The 27,861-nt window shown below is 43.5% G+C and overlaps 1 protein-coding gene across 2 annotated transcripts; it reads left to right on the top strand.

Annotated features, from left to right (window-relative positions):
- The first annotated feature begins 1,799 nt into the window (after positions 1-1,799).
- rhpn2 (rhophilin, Rho GTPase binding protein 2) lies at positions 1,800-27,797 on the top strand. 2 transcript variants are annotated; one of them, XM_070842230.1, is made up of 15 exons: positions 1,800-1,961; positions 7,273-7,388; positions 11,002-11,130; positions 15,759-15,834; positions 16,877-16,954; positions 17,089-17,213; positions 17,818-17,984; positions 19,136-19,323; positions 19,492-19,648; positions 21,188-21,307; positions 21,483-21,677; positions 22,080-22,156; positions 23,513-23,659; positions 24,666-24,821; positions 25,379-27,797. In XM_070842230.1, exons 1-15 carry the CDS (start codon positions 1,896-1,898, stop codon positions 25,643-25,645), a joined length of 2,064 nt encoding a protein of 687 aa, XP_070698331.1. In that variant the 5' UTR covers positions 1,800-1,895; the 3' UTR covers positions 25,646-27,797. The 2 variants fall into 2 exon arrangements, with proteins under 2 accessions (XP_070698331.1, XP_070698406.1); XM_070842305.1 differs by having other exon boundaries at positions 22,080-22,126.
- The last annotated feature ends 64 nt before the right edge of the window (positions 27,798-27,861 follow it).

Consider the following 27,861-nt stretch of genomic DNA (forward strand, 5'->3'; position numbering starts at 1 on the left):
CCGATACAAACCTGCTCTCCTTGCTTGTTCTGACCTTAAAGAGTGGTTTGAACAGGCCTGTGACAGCGAGCTCAGTGCGCTGGGACTGTGTGACACCTGAGGAGAGCGGATAGGTGCAAATCGGACTTCCACTTCCTGTCCAACACTAACCTCTCGTGTGAAACATTAGGTGTTCTCTGAGCTGAGGAAGAAATTATTGACACCCAGCTCCCATTTTGGATTAGAAGTGACACGTAAACTCTGAAGTTTTAGTTATTGAACACAGATTTAATGGAGGGTAGACAGAGATTGTTAGTCTTGTACACACATATGCTACACAACAAATAAATAAAAAACATTTTTGATAAACATATATGTTTATAAATGTATGTTTCTTACACTCCAGTTACTTTTTTTCCCATCTGGATCTCATTCAGTTAAACATGAACACGTAAAAACGACTGATTTGCCCAAGAAGACAGAAAATCTGTGTGCAGTTTTTAACGTGATCTAACAACCACGAGTCAGATGGAAACAGTCATCCAGCCGCTCAGATATTAAATGAGGCTCACACTAAAAACTGTTCCCGTTCTTCAAGCCCTCGTCTGGCTGTCAGATGCAGAAATGTTCCAGACAAAAGCAGCTTTGGCCTAGTTTACACCTCCATTCCCTGGCCTCACCTCTGCTCGGTTTGTAATCAGTAATCCTCCCCTGACATTAATAACCACCTCTTCCATAAACAGGAATTTAACCTGCTTTCTAACTGGCAGAACCAGCCGCACATCAGCAGACGGCTCCTCACGTTTCACCTCAGACACAAACAGACTGACAAACACACTGCTGAGGTACCTTTGGGGGTGTAGTTCAGTTCACACACACACACACACACACAAATCAGCACACTCACAAAACAGCCTCACACAACTACAGCAGATCATCTCGCTGCTGTTGCCAGGCAACCAATTAAAAATGGGAGATCATAGGTGCTGCACATTTTTATTTGCCAACTTTTATGGGGTTTGTGTCCATCTGCCTGCTCGTGTCTCTGTCTTTCTCACCATCTGTCTTTCTCTCCACGTGTGAGACGTGATACGACGATTCAGTTATCAAATAACGTGTTCAAATTCATCAAATCCTGCAAAACTGCTGTTTCTACCAGGCCGTCATTACTCTGACAGTATCAGCTCACTGATGTGACGACCTGCGTGATAATGTGCACTGTTCCCATTTGGTGTTTTTAATGTCAAACTGCAGGAAGAACTGTTTTGATGCTTAAAAATACCAATAGAAATGAAAGAAAGCCATGAATGAGTGATATTTTGGCCATTTTAGACTGAACCAAAGGTCAACATATGACTGATGTTGGACATTCAGATGATTGATAATAATTATTTTCTTTATAGCTTTCAATAAACACTTGAATGACTATTCTGTAGCCTGTAATTGTGGTTGTGTGCAGTAAGCTATGGGTGGATTTTCTATCCCATTTGTGTTTTTCTGAGTTCCTGACAACAGTGGATGTAAATGATAATGAAACACCGCTTTTAACAAATCCAGCATGCCTTTAACCCAGCAGTGATTTATTTTATTAGGGCTACCGATCAGACAGTGATGTAATTTATGTTACCTTAGCAGAGGAGAGCGGGTTTTCCCCCAGTAGGAAGCTTGTATTACGCACTGTGGCGTACGTAACCTGGATAACACCGGTGCCCTGAATGCACCACCCAGCGCGCTGGGCGGAGTTTGTGGCTCCAGCTGGAAAAAGTCCCCGTGAGGGCTGATGGGAGTCAGAGCAGACTCAGTGTCGGAGGGAGAGGATACTCACCTGTGGAGCAGCAGCAGCAGCCTGGGCCACATTCACTCCTAATTCTCCTGTTTTTGTCCCGTGAGGCGGTCAGACTGTGTGAACCCTCAGCATGACGGACACTCTTTTACCAAACGGCATGAAGGACGGCGGAGGAGACGGCAGCTACTTCAGAAAGGTGACTTTGGTCTGTGTGTCCTACTGTGGGACACACTTCTGTCTGTCTGTCTGTCTGTCTGTCTGTCTGTCGGCTGGGCTGCCAAACGGAGACTTGAGCTTGACTTACCTCACTGTTTCTGACCTTTAATGTGTTACTGTCATTAAATACTAAAGTAATAAAAGACATTTTATACCAAAAGTAGTAAATTCAGGCTGTACAGAGAAACAGTATTTTTTGCAATGATTCAATAAGACAGCATATAAAGGGAAGAGCACGTGGAGAAAAGTTAAAGTAATGCACCTTTAAAGTGTCATTTTATTATTTCATCAACACTGTTCCTGTCTTATATTTAGTGGAACAGATAACAGATACTGCAGCTCCTGATGTGTCACCAACATCAGTAGAAACCACAGCACTGTCAGACTCAGCTGTCTGTGTGTGTGTGTGTGTGTGTGTGTGTGTGTGTGCATTAACCCAATAACAGCTCCTGATAGTGAGAGAGGCTCAGAGAGCGGTGACCAAACATCCTATAATCCATGGGCTCCCTGCTGTTGTCAGAGGCCTGATGGTGATGTTTAATAGGAAGTGTCACGGATGAGGAGTTCCTCAAAGGCTTTGTTGGTATTCCCGGTAAAATGAGGTCAGACTGGCCTCCTGCCGTTAGATAATTTCATTTTGTTCTCCCATTTTATCCATTTGAAAACATTTCAGCATTTCCTCAAGGCTGTTTTCATTTCTTCACAACAAGTGACCGTTGTAAAGAGCGCTGAAGCCCTGACCTCTGGCCTTTATGCTGATTGGTGGTATCTTGCAGTTGCACACACGGGAGGTGCTCTGGATAACAGCATCAGCTAAGTGATTGAAATGCTAATGCGAAGTGCCAGGTTATCTAAATTGCCCCTGAGATAAGAGGAGTGTTTCCCATGCCTGTGTTTGTGGTGAAGTTTTCATCATGTTAATGAGCTGGTCGGATATCATTCTATAGTGGTATTTGTTAAAGTAATCAGCATCCGTTGGACCAGCAGGGAAATTGTACCTGAGACTGTGACATTTTCAGCAGTTTGTCTAGAGAGAGGCTGTGAGAAAGGCTCTTGGCAGCGGCTGACTGATTATCTAATGTGTTTTCACTGGGTTCCCTGTCTGCCGTGCTGTGGTCCGCGTCTCATTCCTGCACATTTGTACTGGTGTCCTCAACTGGAGAGTTTTTATAGACAAGCTTGTTTAGATGGGGATCTGAACAGAGCCTTTGTGTCTTTCAATCCCCCCGAATCCCCCTCTGAACGCTGTCTGGATTTAGGCTCCGTGCTGCACTTCCTGTGTCTATAAAAAGGTCAGTGGGAGCCGGGGTCTGGCACTGCGCTGGGACATGGTGGGAGACAGCAGAGCCTAACACCTCAATCCCAAACTGCTTTCTTTATTACTGTAGCACACATTGTAGAGCCCGACACATGCTACCGTCTCCGCAGTCCTCGTTCTCTCTGCATTTCCTTTGTCCTCTGTATTTGTCTTTCCCCTTCTCAGTTTAAAAAACGCTTGCACATTCGCTGAAACCACAAAGCAATGAGCTCTGCGCTCTCATTTAGTCATGTTAAAGAGATTAGCAATTTGGAAACTTCTTGGTCAAATTTTAACCAAGTGGAGCCAAGATGATCTTTGCTTCCATTTCTTGTGCCCCTCCGTCTCCTCTGCTGGGTGAAAATGAGTTTGGTGATTTACAAGGCCTCACTGGGTTCGGCCGATGCTCTGGGGAGCTGCTGTGGTTCAGGGCTTCCTTCCCAGCCGTCCACTGTTTCACCTCCAGCTGGCTGAGGTCCGACTGGACGGCTGCACGATGGAAAGATGGCAGAACAAAAAGCCGAATAGGCATGTTTCTTCTCTTTATCCTCCTTGGCCAACGAGAGCATTGACGTAGCATCTGGCCCGAGGCCGCCCTTCAGCCAGACCACAGACACAAATTGACAACATGTGTCCTGGTTCACAAACCAGACAAGCTGCCTCGACTCGGAGACACACTCAGATTCCCTCAGCGGGATCTGTATTGGAAAAAGGCACGAGAGACGCAGCTGTGATCGGATATTGTTTCCTTCGGTAGTTCACTGCATATAAATGTGTCTTTCTTTGGCCTGAGTGAAGCTTTGGGCAACCTGTGAAAGCGTCCACACCAAGCTTGGTGCATGAGGAGGCCTGAATCTTGACATACTGAGCACACCGTGTATCTATAGGACGAACAAGCAATTATGGGTCCTCTATGCCGTCTAAACTAGTTTATGACTGTAGCCTCTTCTTGGCCAGTTTCCCGTCTTAATCACCAGTTGTACAAACCAACTACCCCATGCTCTACATATTCTTTATGAAGCCTCGGTTATACAACGGCAGAATCATTTGCTGTTTGGTGGATATGATAATGGACAGGAATGTCTTTGTGTTTTGCTCTAATGAAGTATTTTGTACGCTTGGAGAGAAAGGCCGTACTGTCTGAGCACACCAGCGGGTAGCAGTGCTTCAGGGGGTTAGACGAGGCCGTAGCATAGCCAGAGCCAGCGGTTCATTTCCCCGTGTCACTTGATGTCACGCTGATCAAGTGTTCATCCAAACGGACCGAGCTTTGAAGTGACTGTCAGCTATGGCAGCGTCAGTTCTTACTTTTTCTTTTTCAGTGCTGAATTAAATCAAGCAAGCATGGTTTAGGAATATGAAGGATGACTTTCTCCAAGCATCAAGACAGACAGACAGACAGACAGACAGACAGACAGACAGACAGACAGACAGACAGACTAGCAGCAGATCTAAAGTAGATGCTGTAAACAATGTCCAAGACGCAACTAAGCCTGCTAGAAGTAGAGGTGTAGCTACCAACCCATCAGTTGGATGGACTAACTGTGGTCCCTGATGTAATGGTCACTCTTAGCTCATGCTGCTCAGGATCAGGATCATCACTTTGGGTTGCTGGCACGAGTTGAGGTGCTACACATTGAAAATGGAAACACAACCTACTGCTATGGTTACTATCGACCGCTAGCCACTCCCGTGTTCTTTTGCACACACATACACCCCACTTTTGATGTACCAATTGACGTGACAACATGCTGTAATAAGTCCACGCCCTCCTCCAGTCGCACGCTAACGCCCTCGCCCCACTGTCACTCTACAAACAGCTGCTGCGGCGTCCGAGCCAGGCCGCGCCCCCAGCAGCCTCGATATCGCTCTATTGTGCAGCTAACAAGGCTTTTATTTGTATAAATGGTTAATCATTACACACTGAGCCCATCAAGTGTTTGAACTGAACACACAGGTGAGCACAGTGGAGCCGTTACAGAATGATGTGTAACTAGAAAATGTTAAATGTGACCCTTGTTGCAACTATTTGACCTGTGGCATTGAAACTTGCGCAATAGAATAGAATATCCATTATTATATATTGTCCACCAGGGTCTAACTTTGTCTTTGACACAAGCAACAGCAGCAAAAGAAGCACCAACAGTGTAAAAAGAAGAAACATCAGCATTAAGAAAAAAGCCCCCCTTCGTTCTCTTCTGCAGAGCATTAGCACCGTGACTCAGATGTAAATGTGAAAGGTGTGACGGGTGTGAATGCTTTGGATGACTAAAAACATTTGAGAAATATCATATCAACATTTTTTTTTTGCATTTTGCCTTCACTGGACAGCTGACAGCGGTGAGGCAGACAGGAAACAAGGGGAGAGAGGGAGGAATGAAATGCAATAAAGCTCCTCAGCTGGATTCAAATGTAGGACGTCACTTTCATGTGGTATGCGGCTCTAAACACGTGGCTACCAGGAGCACCCTCATGTCAGTAGTTGTAGAGCCTTGTGGTTTTAAATAAAGTGTATGAGTTTGTGAGTATTTTATAGATATTGTGAAATCCTGACGTTGTTTTCACCAGACGCTCTGTGAACATCTATATTATCAGCTGTTACAGTCAGCCTTAAAGCTGCACACCCAGTGGGACAAGCAGGCCGCAGGAAGCCACGATGCAAAACATTATGTCTGCTCAAATAAAGCAGTGGATTTTATGACTAACTTGGATATTTCTGGTGTCTGCGTGTGGGAAGCCAGTGAGGGTGGTGATCTGAGGGATAGTGTGAACCTCCCGTGTGCTTTGGCGTCCTGGTGAAGCTCCGAGATGTCAGGTGACACCGTGTGTGTGGGAGGAGCCAGGCGGCTGTCTGCAGTCTCCCCACCGTGGAGTTAGAAATGACCTTGACTGCAGTAGAGGGGACACTGGTGTTCAGAACTGGGGAGAAAAGGGAAAGCAGAGTTGTCACAAGTGTGAACGTTATTTTCTTTAAGCTCCCCTGATTCTGAATGATTTGTGTTCTGTCACTAAACCACCTTTGTTGCTAAGCAGTCGTCCAATACTGAAACTGAACATGTTAAAAGCAGCTCTTTCAGCTTTCAGGAGAAATCTACCAGAGCTGACTTCTGACTCTTAACTTTGACATTACTAATATAGAAACTGAAGCTAGCTGTGCTGCTGACATCAGACTTAGTCACAGATAACTAAAAAGTTGAGGAGTGTAAACTAACTGGTTTGACTGAGCTGACTGGTCTCTGTGCATCACGCTCTGCAGTACAGACCACACCTCTGCTGTGCTGTGAGTCAGTCGGTATGAATGTCTAAGGCCAGTTTATCTGCGCTGTTGTAAGTGACGGCCTGTTGACTTAGCAAGGCAGAGACCCTTGTGGCTGTGATAGGGACAAGGACACACAGTACGGAGAGTGAGGGCATGTCTATACAAGGTGCAGCTCTGTCCACACCCAATTTAGAATTCATGTTTACTGTCACATCAGGGAGTAAAGATAATGCACATGAATTATTCTTAAAGCCAAATGTAAAAAAAAAAACATGTTGACGTCAGAGGAACATTTCGAGCAAATACTGTTTAGTGACTTAGCACACTGACCAAATAACAATATCTAACCAGCTCTGATGGAGTGGCTTCATGTGTCTGGGTGAAAGAGTTCAGAACAAAGTGAGACGTGAAACTTTATGGACTTTGAACCTGGTCAGTTTTGGCCCTGGTTGAACTCTGATATGATATTATATAATATACGCCGCTTTTAAAAAAGGTTTTCTGACTGTTCTGAACAAATATGCCTTTTTTAAAAACAACTTTAGGGTATATAAATGTGTGTATCTTGTACATTACCTGTTGTTTTTGATATATTTACCTTAGTTATGTTACTATGGTGCCTCACAGCTCAAAAGAAGTATGCAAATGTTTGTTGATATCCATCCAGCTTTTTCATATTTAAGTAATATAATATCTCCTGCTGACATGTTTGCTCCTGCCTCTCTCTTCTCTCAGGGTTGTAACCCGTGTGCCCAGACTGGACGAAGCAAACTGCAGAATAAGCGAGCCAGCCTGAACCAGCAGATCATCAAACAGATGAGGATGAGGGCTGGAGCGGAGAACCTGCTCAAGTAAGAACAAAACTGATCATACCAGATAGTCCTTCGTCTGCCAGCTTTATTTATTAACTCCCTACAACAAACAGAGCAAAGCACTGGATGGTTTGAACTCTCCACAAACATACACGCACGTGTAAAAACAGTTGTGCTTTTGTTGCATAAGAGAAGTCATTAATTCATCTATCGGCATCCTTTCATGTATCATTAATTTGTCTGTAGTCAGTTATGTCGCTGCGCTGAATGTGACCTGTAGTAACGCCAGCTGTCCTGCCACTGATCTGTGACATGTTGGTATGAATTCCTGGTGAGACTTGAAACAGCGCAGGGTGGCAGATGATATTAGGTAATAGCAATCTTGAAGAGGAGCATTCCATGTATCCTGAAAACAAAGAGCCACTGTGATGTGTGGAAACCCAGACAAAACATTTTGATGAGCCTTTGTATTATAGGTTGCATGAGTGTGACCTCTACAGTACATACTGTCCAGAATAGGCTGTTTTATTTAATTTGAGGTTTCAGAGCTGAAAGCTGAACACACATCACAGTCGGCAGCTCTAAGACTCACTGCATGTCCCCACAAATATCTATTTCCTGCTGAAATACCTGTTCCTGCAGGGCTGAATGTCCACATTTGAGATTGGATTTCTCTGTAGGTACAATACAACAGAGGCAAATGAGGAAGTGTCCTATCCTCTAATACAACTTTGAGCCTCAGCCTTTTGTTCAGGCACACAATGGTACCCAGCACTTTGTTTCTCAGCCAGTCATCATGCTTTGTCTAAGAGTTATGCCAGAAAACAGTAGGTTGTACAACGTATTGTCCGAACGTCTGAAGTGTTTTGACACTGTTTTAATGCAATAAATATGGCAGCAATGCATTTTTAGACAGTCTCTCCTAGAGGGCATTCATCTTATTGTCCTTGGTTGTACATGTGAAAAGTGACAGAAACAGTTGTGTAAATAGAGAAAAACACAGAGTTCAAGTTCAAGCCCCACCTCTGCTCCACCACTCAGTGCTGCATGCATGTTTGTACTGTATCTACAGTTTGTTTAAGGGCCCTCCATCGTGCTTGAGCAACAGCGGAGTGTGTACAAGTATTTAACCTCTCCTCTTTTGCTTTTATCGTCACTCTCCTCTGTAGCCTTCAAGGCAAATGCCTTCAATGGGCTATTATAGAACTTAGGTGACTTTCAGAAACACTTTGTAATCTGACATAGGAACCTCATTTAGACAAATGCACATCAAGGAACAGACGTTTGTTCTATTGTAAATTTCAATGGATAAGAGAGAGGAAAACAGTTCTGTTTCTATATCTAACAAAGGTGTCCTGGTTAGCTTGGTATCCAGTTTGAGTCAGAACCATGACAGAGGAGGATGATGTGTATTTTTAACTGTTACACCACCCAAACCTGCTATACTGGGAAAAAAAACAAGTCTGTCAGCTGCTGGATGCCTGCCTCCCATGACAGAAATGGGGTCATATGCCATATTTTTCCAACTTTTAATTTTAGGAAATCAACAGAAAAACGTGTGGTAAAACTACAGTTCTGAGTGAAGAGGAAAGGAATATTAGAAGCTTTATGAAAGTACTGTTTTTTGATCACAGTGTGTTTGTGCGCCCAGCTGCAGCACAGACAACAGTCTGGATGCATTTTTCAGTTTCAGATTTGCTCTCAGCTCTATTTTTAAGGCCTTAAATCATATGCAGTCTGACTGTAGCGCTACCTGTGATCCTCCATCTGTGTATGGGAGTGTGTACAACAGGGTTGCCATGGCTGTCTGACCAACTTGCACATCCACCTGGATTGTCATGTCAAACACATCATCAAAAACTAAAACACTCCAGAAAGTTGTAATGTATGAAAAGCTCAAATTAAGAGCTTGGTTAGAGTCATTTGATGAAGTTGTGAGTACACTTTGTGTGTGCTTTTGTTTTTTCACATTTGGTGCCGTCAATTCTCCAACCTTACTTTTTTCTCCCTGTCTCTTGTTCTGCATTCCTCTCTCTATCAGCAACAGGTGGAGTCAGACTGGTCAGACCAGTTCTTCTCTTCTCTTCTCTTCCCTTCTCTTCTCTTCTCTTCTCTTCTCTTCTCTTCTCACAGGCTGAATAGTATTCCTGATGACGAGTAAACTGAACTTTAAATGTGTGCAATCCCTTTTTTGAGTCTTTATATGATAGAGAGTAATTATATCTGTCAGTTAAACTCCAATCAATATCAGATACACATCTTCACAAAGAGGAAAAATACAACAAACCATCAATAACGTGAAAACTGCCTCTCCGGAGCAGAGAAGAGGGGAAATTCAGTGAAACCACACTTTCTAGTTTACAGTCTGATTCCCACGCTCTGTGGGATGATATTAGATATTAGATTGGATATTAATAACAGCCTTTGGGTTGGCGAGCTGGCATCTATTCTGTCCAAACCACAGCACCTCTACCTCCTCCACCCTGATGGATTCCCCAGGCCAAACCTCGTCAGAAAGCCTTGAGCCGGCCAAGAGGAGGGTTTGGTGTGGTGACAATGCTGAGCAGGGGTTGACACGACAGGTTAAAAGCTACTGTCAGTCATCTGGTAATGCACTGTGGCCAATATTAACCGCAAACAATATGTAGGAGCTCCAAACATGAATAATGTGAAAATGTTCAAATGGAAGAAGAACTGAACTGAACTTATTAACTTATTAATATAAAACCTGCCATCAAATACTATGTTGGTGAAAACGTGGATTTTCTCATTTCAGCTCTTTGACCTTCATCTGAACTGTTTTCTTAAATTCCCGCCTGCAAGCGCTTCCTCACATCTCACCTTTCTTGTTAAAAATCACATCCTCTGTAATTGCAGGGCAGACGGAGAGGTTAGATGACAGGGAGACGGGTTCAGAGCGATAACAGTGAAGCATCTCTGCACTGTGGTTTAGGGCGGGGGTGTATCGGTGTGGGTTTGTCTCCCATGAGTTACGACTGACAGAGGTGTGTGTGTGTGTGTGTGTGTGTGTGTGTGTGAGAGACGTTGGGATTTTCACAAATGGCATACAAAGACAAAGTGGGCTTTGTAAAGCAGAAGTCATGATGTACTATCTCACACACACACACACAAACCTTTAGAGATATTATTACAACCTTATCTCTGCTGTGCAGTGACCCCCCCCCCCCTCATCTCTGCTCCCAAAAGTACACAGTTAAATGTACAACAGATAATATTCACATGTGGTGGTCCTCTGACCTCTGACCTCTGCCCTCTCATAACTATGTAGCATAAAGTACAATCATGTCATGTTTGTCATGTGATGGTGGATTTTCTTTTACCGTGGAAATGAGCAGCTCAGCTACACGGGGGTTTGGCAACCGTGATTCATGGATGTTGGTTAAGCCGCTGTGTGCAGGAGACTAAATCAAGTTCGCAGCAGGGCGCAATGACGCAGGTCTGTGGTGCAGAATACCGGGGGAGGCACGCTTGTTTTAATAATCAGGTGCAGGAAAGTGTGGCTATGAAAGTGGATAATAACAAGGCTGATATTTCTTCTCCCATTTTCATTTGAAATGTTTTAAGACCTTTTTGTCTCACGTTTTATTTCTCTGCATCTCTTCTCTCTCTGTCCAATCTCTCCTGTGTGCAGGGCTACGTCTAACAACAAGGTTAAAGAGATGGTTCTGTTGGAGTTGAGCTATGTTAACTCCAACCTGCAGCTGCTGATGGGGCAGCTGGAGGGACTCAACAGCTCAGTGGAGGTCTACCAGAACACCCAGTAAGTACAAATATTATGACCCCCTGTTTTACCTCTATTGATTCTACTACTGCCACAGCTAGTGAACTGTGTTCGCTGCTTCCAAGTGACAAACATCGTCATCAAAAATCAGAAAACCGAGAAAATATGAACTTAGGAAATAACTCGTCAATAGCAAAAGATCTTGTGAGACTACAACTTCTCTTGTGGGCGTGTTTGTTAGCCACATGACAAGCATTTTATGTTGGTTGGTTCGTATTTAACTTCACCAGTGAAAAAGACTGTGGCTTTGTCGTCAGTAGCAATGCATCTGCAGGCAGTACAATGTAATTACTTCCAATTTTCAGATTCATTGATGGTTTACTTTCACGCTAACTGCCTGTGATGAGGCTATTAGATGGTAAAATGCATCCATACCAGCCAGATCTTTCCAATTTAGACACAAATTACTTTGGTATCAGTCCTGTTATCACATAAAAAGGTCAGCACTGACCCAAGCCAATTTTATCCTTATATTTGAGGTTGATGTGATCCTAATTTTGATTTCCTTAACCTGCAGAAGTGAGCACTGGTCAAAGTGATCTCAATATGCAGATACGTCAGATTGATTACTACTAGTCTGACTACTGGGATTACAGGAGTAGAAGAACACAGACACACAGCCAACAAGAGGCTGATGTGACTCTCTGTTGTTATGTCATCATTAACTCTGTCAGATAAAAGACACATGTCAACATAGGAGCTGATAAATGGCAGGTATTGAAGAAAAGAGAGACACTTAGAAAAACATCACGACCAAGTGCAAGAGTTTGTTGTTAAACTGGACCAGCAGGATTTAAGGACACAATACAAAGAGCAACAAGGAAACGGTGAGCTGCACTTGTATGCAAACTAAGATGAGCATCGAGCAGAACGCTTCTCTCAGTCAGTCTGATGAGCGGGTGTGTACGGGGGGGTGCGTGTGACAGTGATCTGATGTTTTCTTTCTTTAAAGAAAAGACAGGTTTATAGGGCGTGGAGGAAAACGCAGCATGTATGTCATGAGAATACAGGCATTGTCTCAGTCATGTGTCAAGTAAGCTTTAGTAAGACACAAAGGACTTCATGACAGTGATGTGAAAATATAGAGGTTTATACAAGCAGTGGCTGGAAAGCTGTTATTCATGGCACTGACAGATGCCAATTTTCAAATAATACGCGACATATTTCCTCATGATAACATGAAACCCATTGACAAAATAACCAAATAGCTTTGAGACTCACTGTGGGGCTGACTGAAAACAAACGCTCAGGTGGCTGGATCTCAATTTTAGAGACAGAAAATGATGAACTCGATGCAGCTGGTTTTCCATTGTGGACATATTTCAAGACAAAACTCTTAAGGTTTAGTGTACTGATGCTTCAAATGCTCAAAGATTGAAACACGTCTGCTTCCAGGTGGCTCTTCTTCTCAAGAACACTTGAGACCTCCACAAACCATCTGGCACACGCAAGCAAACGCTCACTAAACACACCAAACCTACACGTTTACACATTACGTTCTGTGTTTTCCACACACCACAAAGTGTGTGTACGACACAATAAGCATTACCACGCATACGCAAATCGCAGCACTCGCACACTTCTGTATAAGACGCCCTGTTACCCATGACAACGAATCACAACAGAGGGATAAAGTGATGGGAAAGGTAGGGAGACTGTGGGGGATGGGGTGTTGTATGAAACTACCATGGTAACGGTTCTGAGGGTCATTGTATGGTTTCTCCAAAGTACCAAGCTGCCTGTGTTTTTCCCCATTCTAAAACATCTATTGGGGGGGGGGGGGTTAATGAGATACAGACCTAGTTAGGGTTTTCTTTTAAAGATATGCTAACATATTTTGTCTAAAGCCCAAAATACCAACTTTTCTTGGCACAGCCAGAGTAGTTTGTATCGTTAAGGACCCAGAAGCTTCAACTTGGTTTTAATAAATCACCTTCTTAGACTCTAAGTAAAACAGATTTTACTCTTCAGAGAAGCAAATGTTCCTAAATGTATTTTCTGTTCCACTCAGTGATGTCGCTGATGTTGTTATGCATAAAAGTGTGAGCAGTGAAGAGGTTTGGGGTCCTGCCTGAAGAAACAAAGAACAACTTCCTCTTCTTGGACTTAGTGAACCCACTGCACACCAGCCACTTTTTACATTTAGTTTACTAATTATACAATATTGACATCCTCAATTCAAATCTTTAGGCCCAAGTGTCCGCAGTCCCGTGGGATCGGACCGACTCATGTGTGGGAACGTTCAGGCTCCCATCAGCGTCTTTGTCAGGCTCTCAGAGAAACACCTGCTCCCTTCTCCACCCACAGACAATAGTCTTGCTGTGAAACCACCGTCACCTGTCCACCATTGTGTGTCTGTTTCCAAAGGAAATGAAACACGTGCATAGTCCAAAGCGTGCGGTAGTGTGCGTTATCACATTCACACTACCAGATCGACAAAAGGGCGTACATACAGGTGTTCGGGTAACATATACGAGGGAATACTGGATATGTTGAGAAAGTCTTTCCCCTGTCATCTCTGTGCAGGTGACTCAGTGTGATGACGCTGTAAAGCCACAATGGAGAGCTGGCCTCCTCCTCTCAGCCTGAAATACAACCTGAGGTTTAAGCACGGAAACAAAACCCTCTCCTCGCTTTTCTAGGCTTTTCCCACCAGTCCTCTGCCCTCTGAATAGCGTCTTTCTGAGGTTATTTCTCGCTCAGTCCAGACTCAGCTGGTTTTGGCATGAGGTAATGCAGAATAGAAAGCACATATATTTGACTGGTGGAGTACACGTGCTGACCTCATTGAACCACCCCATGAAAAAATAGCAGCTAAATACTATTCCTGCAAAAATGATTCATTCAACAATTTGCTGAGCATTATGCTTATTATATATACGTGATGTTCCTTCAGTGTAACTCACAGTACCAGCTGCAGAACGCAAGTTGATGTTTGTTCACTTCCTCTGTGTAATGTTCTTGATCTGGACGACATGCTGAACTTCCCAAACCAGCTGAGCTAAAGTGAAGACAAGTGAAGATAAGATAAAGATGTCAGAACTACAGGCCTCTTCCTTAAGTTAGCACACGAGGCAGATTTGAGCTGATCCTTTGAAACACTCTCCCATATCTCACTCAGATTTACTCAGAAGCCGCCGCTCAAAACTCTTTGGAGTCAAAGAAACCAAGAATCTGCAGACTGTGTAAAAAAACTATCTAGTGTTTGTGCTGAATTTGCGACTTGGCGTAGCTTTAATGATTAGTAAAGGCCTTAAATTGTGCTGTTTTCTCTGTGGCTTTGCTCGACTGCTGTGGTAATAGTCATCTGTTCCATGTCTTGCACACTGGCACTCACTCAATGGGAGAGAAGGTGTGTGTCTGTCTGTGCAGGGAGGGGGAGTGAGCTTCTGAGAGGCTTTTAACATTTCAGATTCCTTGCAGAACAGATATCCTCACTGCCTGTGCACCCCCCCCCCCCCCCCTCTCGCTCTGCCAAGCCAGAGAAAAGACCAGTGATCTCATCTACAAGTACTAATGGATTACACTGCAGCCTCTATCTTGCTCTGTCGGTGTTCCTGATGAATGAGGTTTTCTGTGATTCACAGAGCCAGTATGTCAGAGGAATGCTGCCTTATCATTAAGTGATGAATGAGCGGGAGTTGTTTTTCTGAACCCAGAGGTTTTGACGTACCATGCACCGAAAAGACTGATCCCTTCGCTTTCTGATCCCTTTGATGGAACCAGTTCTAATTAAAATAAGATTGGGAAAACACCAACCTGGTGACTTGTTGATAATCTTGGAACCAAAGTCTGTGCTACTGTTGCCCTCTTCCGAAGCTTTTTTGGATAACACAAATGTCCGAGCTTGTTTTCAAATAGGGCAATTTATTTAGTAACACCTCATTCCCCCACTACAGTAGGGGAAGGGTTTGGGCTTTTTTATAGGCTCTGTCTGATCAGCAGCAGGTATCTGTCAGGTTCTATTTCCTCAGCGCTGATAACGAGCTGAACCTGCTCTCCATCTGTCAACAGTAACGACCTCCAGGTTCACGCAACCTGAAAAGCGCTAAACCGTCGTAGCACACAGCTGAGGTCAGAAGAGAGGGGGAACCTGGTGTTTTAAAGCTGCCTCTGGTGGGATAGAGGAAAGGCTCGTTAGCATTACTGGAGCATGGCTGCAACTCCAGAATGATTAATTAACACAAGAGTTGTGTAGCTTTACATTACAAGGAGACATGGGGGACGAGGGGGGGGGGCATTCACCTTTAAATCCTAACTCCTACAGTTTGTGATTACAGCACCATCTGCCTAATCCTGACTCCTCTATGAAAGTACACTAACCATTAGACTAAAATGGGACCTTCCTCAAGTGACAAAGCTGTCGCTGGTGTGATCAAGCTGCTCTGGACTCTGTATATGTGATTATTTTTCTAATAATCTGACTCTTATTGGCAGGGTATCACTGACTGTACGCAAAGGGAGTTCCTTGTTGCTTGATATCTTGTACCATACCTTACAGACGTTGTTGTCCCTGTTGCAAATGTCCTTTTATATATAATATAATGTGCATTATATTGACCATTAGATGACCATTATCATGACATCTCTTTCTGTTTTGCTTGCAGTGAAACAGCCAACATCCCCCTCATTGCTCTGGGTCTGAAGGAGACAAAAGAAGTTAACTTCTCTACTCTATTCAAGGTACAGAAGCAGCAGCTACAGTTTCCCCAGCCCGTCCTCATCACAGCATGCAGGATGCGTATAAATAATTGACGCTTAGATACGATGTTTTCCTCAAAGTAAATGTGATATAGCTTTAATTAGAGACACAGAATAATATGATGTTGCTAAACTGTGTTTTATCATGATTTAAAGGTGCATCGGCTAAAATATGAAGGTCAGGAACTTATATAATAGATTTCGTACTAAAATATAATTTTGACATTTGTCTTTGAAAAGCATCGACTGATATGCTACTGAGCTGTGGTCAAAGGATTGGCGTTCACCCGCATGTCATCGTCATGAGTTAAACAAATCTGCCATTTCTTTATATGTCAAGGGAAATAGTCTCAAACACCATGACTGCATAAACATGACTTTATGGAAAAGGCGCACGGTAAACTCACGTTTGAACTAAGTAACAGGAACGTAGGGATAAGGGGTTACAAATACTGCTGCAACAAAATGACTCAGGTTGGTAGGCAGAGGTTTGACGAAGGATTTACAGCCAAATTAAAGTCTCCTTCCATGAAGTATTTGGGTCACGCTGTCTGCGCCCTGTACACCTGCTACTACATTATGCTCGCTATGTATTCACTCAGGAACAATATATAATCTGAGCAGAAATAGATTTGTCTCGTTAACCAAAGTGGGTCAGTAGTTACTGATACTGGGAGACTTATCACAGAACTATGTTCTAACAGGGGAAGCACTCTCATAAATGTCTCCAAGGCACTTTTACAGCCTTGCTTCCTTTCATGGTTTGCTGGCAAGCATTGTGAGAGGCGGTCCGACTTTATGATCTCTGAGCAGGTTGATGCTGCTCTATTTATTGACTGTAATCACACCTCAGTCTCGATGATCTTGTGTTTCCCACCTCTGGCTGGCTCTTGACAGATTGATGGATCACTACATCCTACTTGACACCGCACAGTAGCATTTGCTCTCTGTTTACATTCAAAAATGATGTGAGCGAGGCCGCCCTGCCCAACAACTGATGTTGAGCTGTATCTGTTTTCGATAGGACTTCATCTTGGAGCACTACAGTGAAGATGGGAACAGTTATGAAGATGATATTGCTGACCTGATGGACCTGCGACAGGTAGTGCTGCACACTCATTATATGTTAATTATTCCTGATATGTAGCTTTTTTTACACCAGCGGTCTCCATAACAGTTAGTTTCACATTGCTGCGCTCATGATCTCTCACAGATTTCTTTCCTTCCATGCTTCAGGCTTGCAGAACACCAAGTCGAAGCGACGCTGGCGTGGAACTCCTGGCAAAATACTTCAGCCATCTTCCTCTGATGGAGAGCCGATTCTTCTCCCCGTCCCGCCAGACTGGCATCTTCTTCACCTGGTACACACTAATTAGCACCTAAGAAAAAACAATTGCAATGATCATAATAAACCAAACAGCCGCTGCAAAGGTTTAAAACCTAAAAACAGTAGTCTGTATTGGAGGTCATACAGGCATGGACAACTTTGTCAGTGTCAGTGAATAATAGACAAAACCCTTACTGGGGACAAGATATCTTAAACTCAAGAGTGAAAGTACGCACATGCTCTTTTTAGCAAGCGTCTTGTATGTTATTGTTATCAGATCAGTGACGCATCCTGAAGCTGGTTAAGGTGGTTAAAGTGCTGTGGAGGCGAATGGAGCAATTTTCATTCATTTGGAGGAAGTGGTGAAGTGAAGGCTCTGAAACCCGACTGACCTCATGATAAATTTACCTGCTTACTTCCCACTAAACATATTTTTAACCTCCAAGTGTCATCATATCATATTACCAGTTGCATCTCCTACATTGATCATCTGTTTGGCTTTTACTGAACATAACATACTTAACTACTCAACATCATTTAAACTTAACGTAATTCTATTTCCCATGAGGCCCTCTGTGATTGTTTTGATTCCTACTTTACAAAAATAAATGCTGACATCTTCTGCCTCTTTCTTTCAGGTACGACTCCTTCACAGGAGTGCCGGTTTGCCAACAGAACCTGTCGCTGGAGAAGGCCAGCATCCTCTTCAACATGGCCGCCCTCTACTCTCAGATTGGTACCCGTAGTGACCGACAGACAATAGCCGGCCTGGAGGAGGCCATCTCGTCCTTCCAGAAAGCTGCAGGTAGGAAGAGATGGAGAGACATTCTTTTCATCCATTATCCATGGGATGTCTGCTGTCGGTGATTCAGACGAGAAATAATGGGAATAAGTGAACTTTGGAAATGCTCCTGTTGATAGAAGCTTCTCACAAAGGGCTCCTATGATAAGTGATTTGAATGGAGAGTTTTGTTCTTTCAAACATAATATGAAAATTTGCCCATCACCATGGCCCAAAAGAAGCCCTTTGCAGACATTTTGTAAAACCCCTCATATTGAAAATGCACTCTGGTGCAAACGCAGCCTTATTTTCAGAATATGTACGAGCCTCCACCCTCTGACTTCTGCTCCATGACGTAGAACGAATGCAGTTGATGCTTCTCTGGCTTCTTGTCATGTGGCCGAGCTCCAGAGAAGCACCCATCATATGAACTGGTTTCTCAGCCTTCTGAGGTTTCAGGAAGCTCTGACAAGCCTTAATAGAATTATGACTTGGCAGTACGAGGAGCGCTGCAGTATAATTACAGCTCTGAACAGGCCATGGCTTTGGTTGTGTTGCTTTGATGGCTATAATTTAGGCTTGTACTAAGTAAAACAATTATGCTGGTATGAGGACATTGTCACCACTATAACAAGCCAGTAATGGATTAAGTTGTGGGGTGTAAGCAATGATGCTCGAAGGACTGCTGTAGTGCCCTTAAGCCAGTTAAATGTATGGGAGGAGCCAGCCAACAATGGCAGAACCTTAGATGAAGACTAGCAGTGCTCTGTTATTAAGTTGTCTTCAACTCTCCGCTGCCAGGTTTTTAATCTGTAAAATAAGAGGGAGGCATTCTCAGTTGGAATGCAGATGGTCTTATTGCATCCATTGAACATGAAAAACTAATTTAATAAGGTTTGTGTCGGTTGGCTCGGTTTTAAAGAAGCACACAGACATTGATCTCAGTGCTCCCTTACTGGATACTGTAGTAACACCAACAGGCCCTCAGGACCAGCAGGTCACAACCTGAGGTTTGCATGAATAGCTCCCATCTGCACATGAGACCAAAACCCCAATTTTTTTTTTTAAACTGACTAAACAGCCTAACTGTGTGACCTAAATGACTGTTGATTACTATCATTGTGTCTTTGGAATAGTTGGTTTGGAGCTGTGCTGACCTCTCGTTCTCCCCCCAGGTATCCTGAACCACCTGAAGGAGACATTCACCCACACTCCCAGCTACGACATGAGCCCTGCCATGCTCAGCATGCTCATTCGGATGATGCTTGCTCAGGCTCAGGAGTGTCTGTTTGAGAAGACTGCTCTGCCTGGGATCCGAAACCAGTTCTACTCCCTGATGAAAATGGCCCAGGAGGCTGCAAAGGTAACTAGCAGCAAAGGCACTCATGTGGATATATTGTACTTTAAGTGAATGTAAAGTAGTCGTGTCGCCACAGTCAGATTCCTCACTTCTAGCTGTGATTTTATCCAGATCAGTGCTTTTAGTGTCTCTCTCTCTCTCTCAATAACTCTATCCTCCTTTTCCTGCCAGGTCTCAGAAATCTACGACCAAGTCCATCAGTCCATGATCCAGACGCCAATCAAAGACAATGTCCCGTTCTTCTGGTCCACCATGTCGCAAGTCAAAACCAACCACTACCGCTCCATGGCACACTACTTTGTAGCCTCAGCACTCCTGGACCACCAGCGTAAGAGAAATAGTTTATAGAGACGTTAAAAAATTTCACACACATTTGATGGGTAAATGAAATGAAAAAAAAAAGAATGAGGAAAAATTAAAGGGCTAAAGAAAATGCCACCATGCAGCTATGATTTACTAGTTAATCTAGCCAACGGAGACAGGTTTGTGTCTTCGCGGACAAACTGCAACACAATGTAGTTTAATAATCGTGTAACCTGAGTGGCAAAGTCAGCGTGTTGAAGTGGTATTAGCCTGGCTGTTGGCTTTTAAGGTGTAAAACAATTCTGGGATTGCTGCTGTAAGACTTTAACTGCCTGATCTTGAACACCTCAGAAAACCTGATCCTTCTCTTTAAGTGCTGCACGGGCCACTGGGTTGATCATGTCAGAAGGCTGGACTGAACCACAGCCAGCCACAGTGCTATTACATAACAGCTATTTACAGGCACACACACACACACACACGCACGCACACACGCACGCACACACACACACAATGATAAAGAGATGCTGTGTTTCCAGGAACTCTGTGCCAGGATAGACTGAGAGTTGGAGAGAAAGAAAAAGAGAAATGGTTGCAGCGAGTGAGATTGAGTGGGTGCACTGTAGTCTGCTGGAGGATTACAGTTATGTAGCCTCTCAGTGCGAAGTGAGAGAAGAAGGGAAGGATGTTATGTGACTGAACAAAGATGCTCCTGTAGTGGCTAATTTTGTATCTGCTTCAGTTCTCGATGGCTTGTTATTCATTTTGACATCTTCACAATTAATCATTAATCTTGCAAGTATATATTAGTTGATTTATTTGTTTTTTTTTTCATCCTTATTCTGGATCCACGATTCAAAATGCCCCCCTTCTTACACTGTTGTTGCAGACTACACATTAACTGTTGAAATTAAGGGGAAACTAAAGTGAAAACCACATTAAACAAAACACAGCATTACAGTGGACGGTTTGCTTTGAATAAGACGAGGCTGAATGAGGCACAACGGAGCGGAGCAGCTTCGAGTTTAGCAGCTCATTAACAGATTCCTGTGTGAATGAGGAGAATAGAGCAATTACCCACAGGACTGTAGCGACTGTAGGATCAAACCCAGAAACAGGACAGGATGAAGACAGAGTAACAGATTAACCACAAGCGCTTCTAAAAAAAAAAACATGTGATACTGTCTCTGTGAAGCTCTGAGTCATCAGTAAATGACTAGAAAGTTTAGATTTACCTTTTAAAATACATAAGAGTACACTAAGTTTTGGGAGGATAGGCATTTTGATGATCTTATTGAATAATCAGAACATAGCCATTTTATATGTGTAGGAGGTTCTCTAATACGTAGACCAGGCTAATGTCTAATAGTAAGCTGACACATGCAATCATGCTGTGAATAGAGACTTTCTTGCCCACAGTACATATATTGAGTACGTTTTTGTATGTATATGCTGTGTGCTGACCCTTCTGCATTTAGTGGTCTGTCTACATTGCAAGTTCAGGCTTGTATTTGTTTTTTTGATTCTTTTTGACATTGATTCTTTTGGCTGTCTGCGTGTTTAGTGGGCCCCAGCGACGACGAGGACCAGCAGGAGAAGACCTTGTCACAGGTGTATGATCGCGTTCCCGAGGGACGCTCACCTCTGGACATCCTTAAAAGCAAAGATGAACGCAAGCGCATTGGTGAGAGTGAGCACGTGGGCTGAGCCCAGCAGAGGGCAAAGGCAGACAATGGAACACAGTAGAGTGCCAATAACGCCACTCCTAACTCTCCCCGTTCATCTCTGTCACTGTCCCTTCCTCTTTGTTCGCCTCTCCACTATCTGCTCCTCTTTATCCGTCCTTATCCTTCCCCCAGGTAAAGCACACATTCGTCGGGCCATCCTGGGTCACGAGGAGGCTCTGAGGATCTACAGTTTGTGCCACCACTTGAACAAGATGGATATCCTGCAGGACATCTTAAAAGCCAGTCACCAGCGTTCCCTCAACAAGTACAGTGAGAATGAAAATGAGGAAGAGTTCACTGACTACACAGAGGCCCCAGACATCATCTGTGAGTGTTAAGACAGCACTACAACCACTGACAATACCTTGTTCGAGTCAACATGCGAGGCAACTGTAAAGTTTATTTGAGTCTCCATTGAGCTCTTCCTGTCGTTGGCATAGAAACTAAGCCTAGTGGCACCACAACAAACACTTCACAAATGACAGAAACGTCAGGCAGGGCCATTGTGCTCATTTGGGAGGTTTGTCTGTCAGGAGACGTTTCGTAGAAAGGCTACTGTGTTGTGCACCACACCCGCAGCAATCAGATGTGATAAGTGCCATTTATTTCCAGGTACAAATGATGTAATGTTTACACTGCTGACTCGCTGCCTGCCTCTCTACAGGGCAACAGTTGTGACAGTCAACACTGCAGAATGACAGCTTTGTTTTCCCACCTTTCTCTCCGTAGCTAAAACAGAGAACAAAGCAGAGATGGAGGTTCCCGCAACCACAAAGGTGAAAGTCACAGACTTCTTCCAGAGGCTGGTATGTGGGTTACTAATATTCTTCCACTCACATTACTGTTTTTTTTCTACATGGTGGTTGGTTTATTCATCAAGCAACATGAAATGCCTCTGGATTTGTGTTTTAGACTTTGGAAGTGTACCCTTTTTTTTTTTTTTTAACACCCAGAGTGTGTTTTTTGTTCCTTCTGAATACAACCAACCGAGGCTGAGTCTCCTGGAAGCTTTGGCACATTTGACAGCAGTAAATACAAAACTCCTATGTTGTTTCCAAAGCCTCCTGGACTTTCATCCAAGGCAACAAATGCAAAACTAACACTAACCACAGACAGACGTGCTCTGATCCTGGGGTTTTTATTGAGACAGTGGCTGGGAGGGGGCACTGGCATCCTCTGTCGCTGACATCTTCTGTTCACATCCTCTGAAAGAGTTTCTTTCATTTAGCACAAATTGAAAAATTAGGCTTTGATTTCAAAATGAACAACCTCACAAACAAACAAGTGGTGAGGAGGTCAGAGCTGATGGTCCCAGAGAGCAGGTGTAAGGTCTCTGTGAACGAACACTCCTATGATTGTAGTTGTAAAATCCCACCAGGCTCAAATCCTTTTAGATCCACAGAGAAAAGCAAGACTGAAAAGTGAAGCACAACATAATCTCTCCATACAACCGCTGCGGTGATGATTAGGAGAGCAGGCATGACAGGATTCAGGGTTGATTGTCAGGATTTTCTGCAGCAGAGATTTTCCCATCAGATTAGAAACTCTTGACTTCAGCAGCAGCCTAAAAATGTTGTTGATCGATTATGGCTAATGTGAAGGGATTAATTGGTAAGTCGATCTGATCAACGGAAAAGTAACTGATGACCATTTCGCAGGATTAATCATTAAAGTCATTTTACAAGTGAATAATACCTAACATGGAGGTTACAGCTTCTGAAATGCTACATACTGTATCCGTATCTGCAGACCAGCATTCAAGTAGAAAGTAACGTGCTCTGCATGCTGAGAATGTTTTTCATATGAATTCTTTTGTTTTTCCAAGTGGTTTATACACTAAGAATTGTGCGCCTGCTCAAAAGGAAATGTGACTGATCTGATGAGGAGACAAATCTGAAAAAAAGAACATATTCATTTCAGAAACCTGGCAACCCAGAGGGGAAAGTGTAAGAGACTGGTCATTCAGATGCAGTGTGCTCTGTGGCCACATCACTTTCGTGTACCCCTTTTGATTTAATAATTGATCTAAGCACAAACGAAGGGGTTATTATGGCAGACTTTCACTTTGCCCCTTTCACTAGTACCTGAGAAGAGAATATCCTCCAGAGTCATTACACCTGTAGCCACACTGACCCCAGCATGCCCACCATGTCTCCACTCAGGGTCCTCTGTCAGTCTTCTCAGCCAAGCAGCGGTGGACAGCCCCACGGACAGTACGCCTTCACCCAGAGGACAGAGACCTGGGATTCACCCTGAAAGGAGAAACACCGGTCCAGGTGGTTTCGTTGGACCCCCTCTCCCCAGCTGCTGTGAGTTAACCCATAGTTTACAGCCAGCCTTTGGTTTCAGTGAATGTCAGGATGGTTTGCAGAGACTTGAAATGACCTGGAGATTGGTAATCCATCACAGTGAACATCTTGGATTGACACATTTTGTTCAGTGGAATAAACACGCAAATCCATCTGTGTCGCTCCCACATGCTGTTGGAAGAAATGTAACAAACTGTGTTATTTTAGGGCACAGACGCTCTTCCAGAGGCCCTGCTCAGTACTTTCTCCTGTTAAAATTAAACTGAAGCCAAATGCACAGGTCACTTGTTTACTCTCTGCAGTAGGATTGTGTGTCAGGGAGTGGCTTTGTCTATAGTGAGAGAACAAACAGCTTAAAATGCTCACACACCGAATATGAAGCAAGTCATTCTCAGAAACCTAAACAGGATTCAGCGTGAAGAACGTTCAGAGGTACCCCCGCCCCCACACAGCCACTCTGGCTACTAATTTAATTAAGAATCAGAGAGCATTTACTCTGTTCAATCCTTTTCAGTCTGACAGCTCATTAAGAAGTGCTGACAAAGAGCAGACTCTTATTGTGCCCTGCAGGCTATGCAGAGAAACAGATTAGTACTATTACACAAGTCTAACTAGGTCAAACTCTTTATAACTTTTAATACTGCATTTAACGGGATTTATTTTGGAACTGAGTGATTCTCCGGAGCTGTTGACCTGCCTCTGGTAAACACAGATCAAGTTATCAGACAGAAATAGCTGAGCTCATGCAGATAAGACAGATTTCCCACAGCTATGAATATAACGTGTTCTGGTACATTCTCTAGTGGGTTTTCTTTTTTTTCCCTGTTTGGGACTAAACCTCAGTGTTTTCTTTGCTGTACCCAGCTGCCTCCAGGGAAAGTAGGTGAACCTGACTTGGCTGCCATTTAAACAAACCCTGAGCTGTAAATATTTACTCTGTCTGCTGCGGTATCAGGACATTTCTCTGGCCCACCTCTCCAACTGTTTCTTATCGTGTCTTTTCCAGGCCGACGGCCTGAAAGAGGGCGACTACATTGTTGCCGTGGGCGACACAGACTGCAAATGGATGGGCGTGAGCGAGGTGATGCGGCTGCTGAAGGACGTGGACGAGGGGGGGATTGACATCCATGTGATCAGCATGATGGACAGCAACCCTCCAATGGTATGAGAGAAAAGACATCCATCTATCTGGTTTCCTTGGATGAATGAAATAGTGACAGAAAGATTCAGGGTAGATTGTCTGAACAGTTTCCCAGGAGAAATACGACCTACATGTACTGTATAAAACAGATTTTCATTTTTAGATCATCTGACCAGATGGTAAAAAACAGAATACTTTTTTAGATTTGGATTGTGTATGAAATGGTTCATGAGCCAGTAGCCTAAATATGAACACAAAGAACTGAAATCGTTTACTTTGAGGCTCATCCTCAGTGGGACATGCATGTAGGGGGGGCAGATTAAGCGAAGTCTAGCAAAATGCAATCCTGATTGATTCCTTTCTGCAAGTTTTTAGCTAATAAGACTCCATTATATTGTATGTTGTTACTATTTTTGTCCACCCCACATTGCACATTTCACATCAGGCCGCTTCACAATAGTCTGTTTATGATTCTGTGTATGATTGACGTCGGTGCAGGAACTGTGAGAAAATATTGGTTCAAGCGAACAATGGCTGCCTCTTCCACTAAAAGTATCTGTCAATCTCTCTCTGTTCAGCCTACTAAGAGTGCCACCTTCTGCGGAAACCTGCCTAAGACCTACTCTATGATCTGTCTGGCTTACGATGACGACGACAAGAACCCCAAGTCCCGCAAAGTGACCAAGAAGTCGTCTTTCATCAACTGGGGTCTGAAGAACAAGCTGAAGAGCGCCAGCACCCTCAGCCTTCCCACAGCTGACCACTCTGGTGCTCTCCCCTGGAATAAACCCTGTCCCACCTTCCCCAGCTCCAGCTCCTACAACAACGACAGTGCCCTCTACTGAGCTCGCTGCAGACTTTTTACTGTCTGCAAGCATCGCGCAGTACGCAAATTAAGCCCAGTTTGGCTGTATATGGTACTGTGCTGTACCCATACTGGACCCGCTCTGGCTATTGGTGTAGTACTGGTGCCTTTTGGTGTTTCCACTGGAATACTGAGTAGTGTATGTAGCCTGTAGCCACCAGTCCAGTGATGACACTCCTGCCAGCTACTAGGAAAGTGGCTGTGCCAAATACTGAATATAGGTGCCTTTGTTGGCACATGGGCACCTTCCCAGCACAGTTCAGTACTTAAAGTAAACTGGACTGCATGGGAAATCATTCTGTACCATGCCAGTATGTGTACAACACAGTACAACTGCACTGTGGGAAAAACATACCAGTTATCATTCCAGTCTATATATATATATAGCACTGAGACAGGCTTCTAACTTAATCTGTCATCTCAGTATGTTTCCTTGAAGTAACGCTCCAGACGAATTGAAGAACTCAGACAAAGTTGTGCAAACACACCCAACGTCGGTCACGACTCGACTGCAAGGGGGTAATTTTATTGTGGCTTAAGTGGTCCCTTGTTAGTTCCATTGTGTGCTGGTGTAGCTGTGCACTGTGCAGTTATGTTCTCTGTATCCTCAATACATGTCTGCTTCATACTGTATATGTGAAGAATTTGGTCATTGCCACGATATTTGTTGCCGTCAGTGGATACTGATTAGTTTTGGGGTTGAAATACATATATTTTCTAAATAGATATGTAGATGTTATGGACCTTGGCGCAGTATGTTAAACAGCGATTGAGGGAAAACAAATTGTGCTGCACAGTTGTTTTTTTTTGTTTTTTTTTGTCAGGGGAGAGTTGATGAATGCAATGTTCTATAAGCTGCTAAAAAAATCCTATCTATACATTCACACACACACAAATACACACACACACACACACACACATACAGATATGTATGTGTGAATATATACCTTGTTCATGTATTATTGTCACTTTTGTATTTGTGAGACAGCCTTTGAGGATTGTTGTGTCTGCAGAGTGTCATGCCTGGGACACAGTGTAAGTGGAAATCTTGGTATTTTAGGTTTGCTTACTGTACCAGTTACGCCACAGACCAAAATGCCTCCAAGTCCCTGATACTCAGCAGGATGTACCATTTACTACCATCCTGACTCATCTCACCCTGTTCTGGCCCTCTTTTATCAGTGCTGCTGCAGCCTGGCAGTTTGTCCATTTGTGAGAGGAACACGAGCTGCGTGTCTCTCTGTTAATGTGAATCTTGATGTAGTTAAAGGTTGTTTTATCTCCAGAAGGGAAGAATGTGGGCAGACCAATGACATTCCTGCATCGTACCTGGACAGCCGGTCACCCAACAGTGACTCTGATCAAAGTCCACAGTCAGGTTTCTACTTTCTGTCTCTACCTTACTTAATCCTAGTCACATCCCACGTTTTACTGACACCTTGCAGTGTTGGACTATCTCTTTATCTACAAAGTAGATTCCTATACACATTTGATAATCAAATTATTTATGTAATAATAAAAAAATACACACAAAAATATATCTATTTACCTGTAAAGTTGTAGGTTTCAGAACTAGTTTGAGTGGTCAAGTTGTGAATTTTTGCACGTTGGATTTCTCGGTTGGTTTCTTGGAGGAATGTATTTTACTAGCCTTGTTTAATCCTGTGGTGAACTTATTATATACCGGTGCATTTTGTCTTTGTTAAGATATTTTAAAATGTCAATGTTTTCAAACAGTAACACTGAGAAGATATAACACTCTTTACTGTCTCTGTTTACCTAATATGGTGTGTCTTAAGTGCCATTTATGCTAAATCATGAAGGAAAATGTCACAATAAGTGTATAACAACAATGTGCAGTAATTGAATAATATTATTAAGTGCTAACAGAGGCATGTATGCCTACACAGAAGATGTTGTAGACTTAATAGGTCTTTCCATGCATTTCACAGTGCATAGTGATCCTAAATGCCTTGGTGTATATGCAGAGGGTTATGGTACCTGCTCTTCTGAAGGTTTCAGGTGGCCTTTGCTTCTTTCTCTGTAATTTGTGCTGCATAGCAACTGTGGTATGAACGCTTTGTTGTCACGTCTTTCTGTCACATGTATAAACTCGAATCTCAATAAAAGATGGGGACAGAACACATCTCCTGGATTTTGTTGATAGATATTATATATTTGTGTTTCTGTGTGTCT

The sequence above is a fragment of the Pempheris klunzingeri genome, chromosome 1 (genome assembly GCF_042242105.1).
Source record: "Pempheris klunzingeri isolate RE-2024b chromosome 1, fPemKlu1.hap1, whole genome shotgun sequence".
Classification (NCBI taxonomy): domain Eukaryota; kingdom Metazoa; phylum Chordata; class Actinopteri; order Acropomatiformes; family Pempheridae; genus Pempheris; species Pempheris klunzingeri.

Coding starts and splice junctions, on each gene's coding strand:
- rhpn2 (XM_070842230.1), top strand. CDS start 1,896: ATGACGGACACTCTTTTACCAAACGGCATGAAGGACGGCGGAGGAGAC. Junction 7,389..11,001: donor GGAGCGGAGAACCTGCTCAA/GTAAGAACAAAA, acceptor TCCTGTGTGCAG/GGCTACGTCTAACAACAAGG. Junction 19,324..19,491: donor TGGCCCAGGAGGCTGCAAAG/GTAACTAGCAGC, acceptor TTTTCCTGCCAG/GTCTCAGAAATCTACGACCA.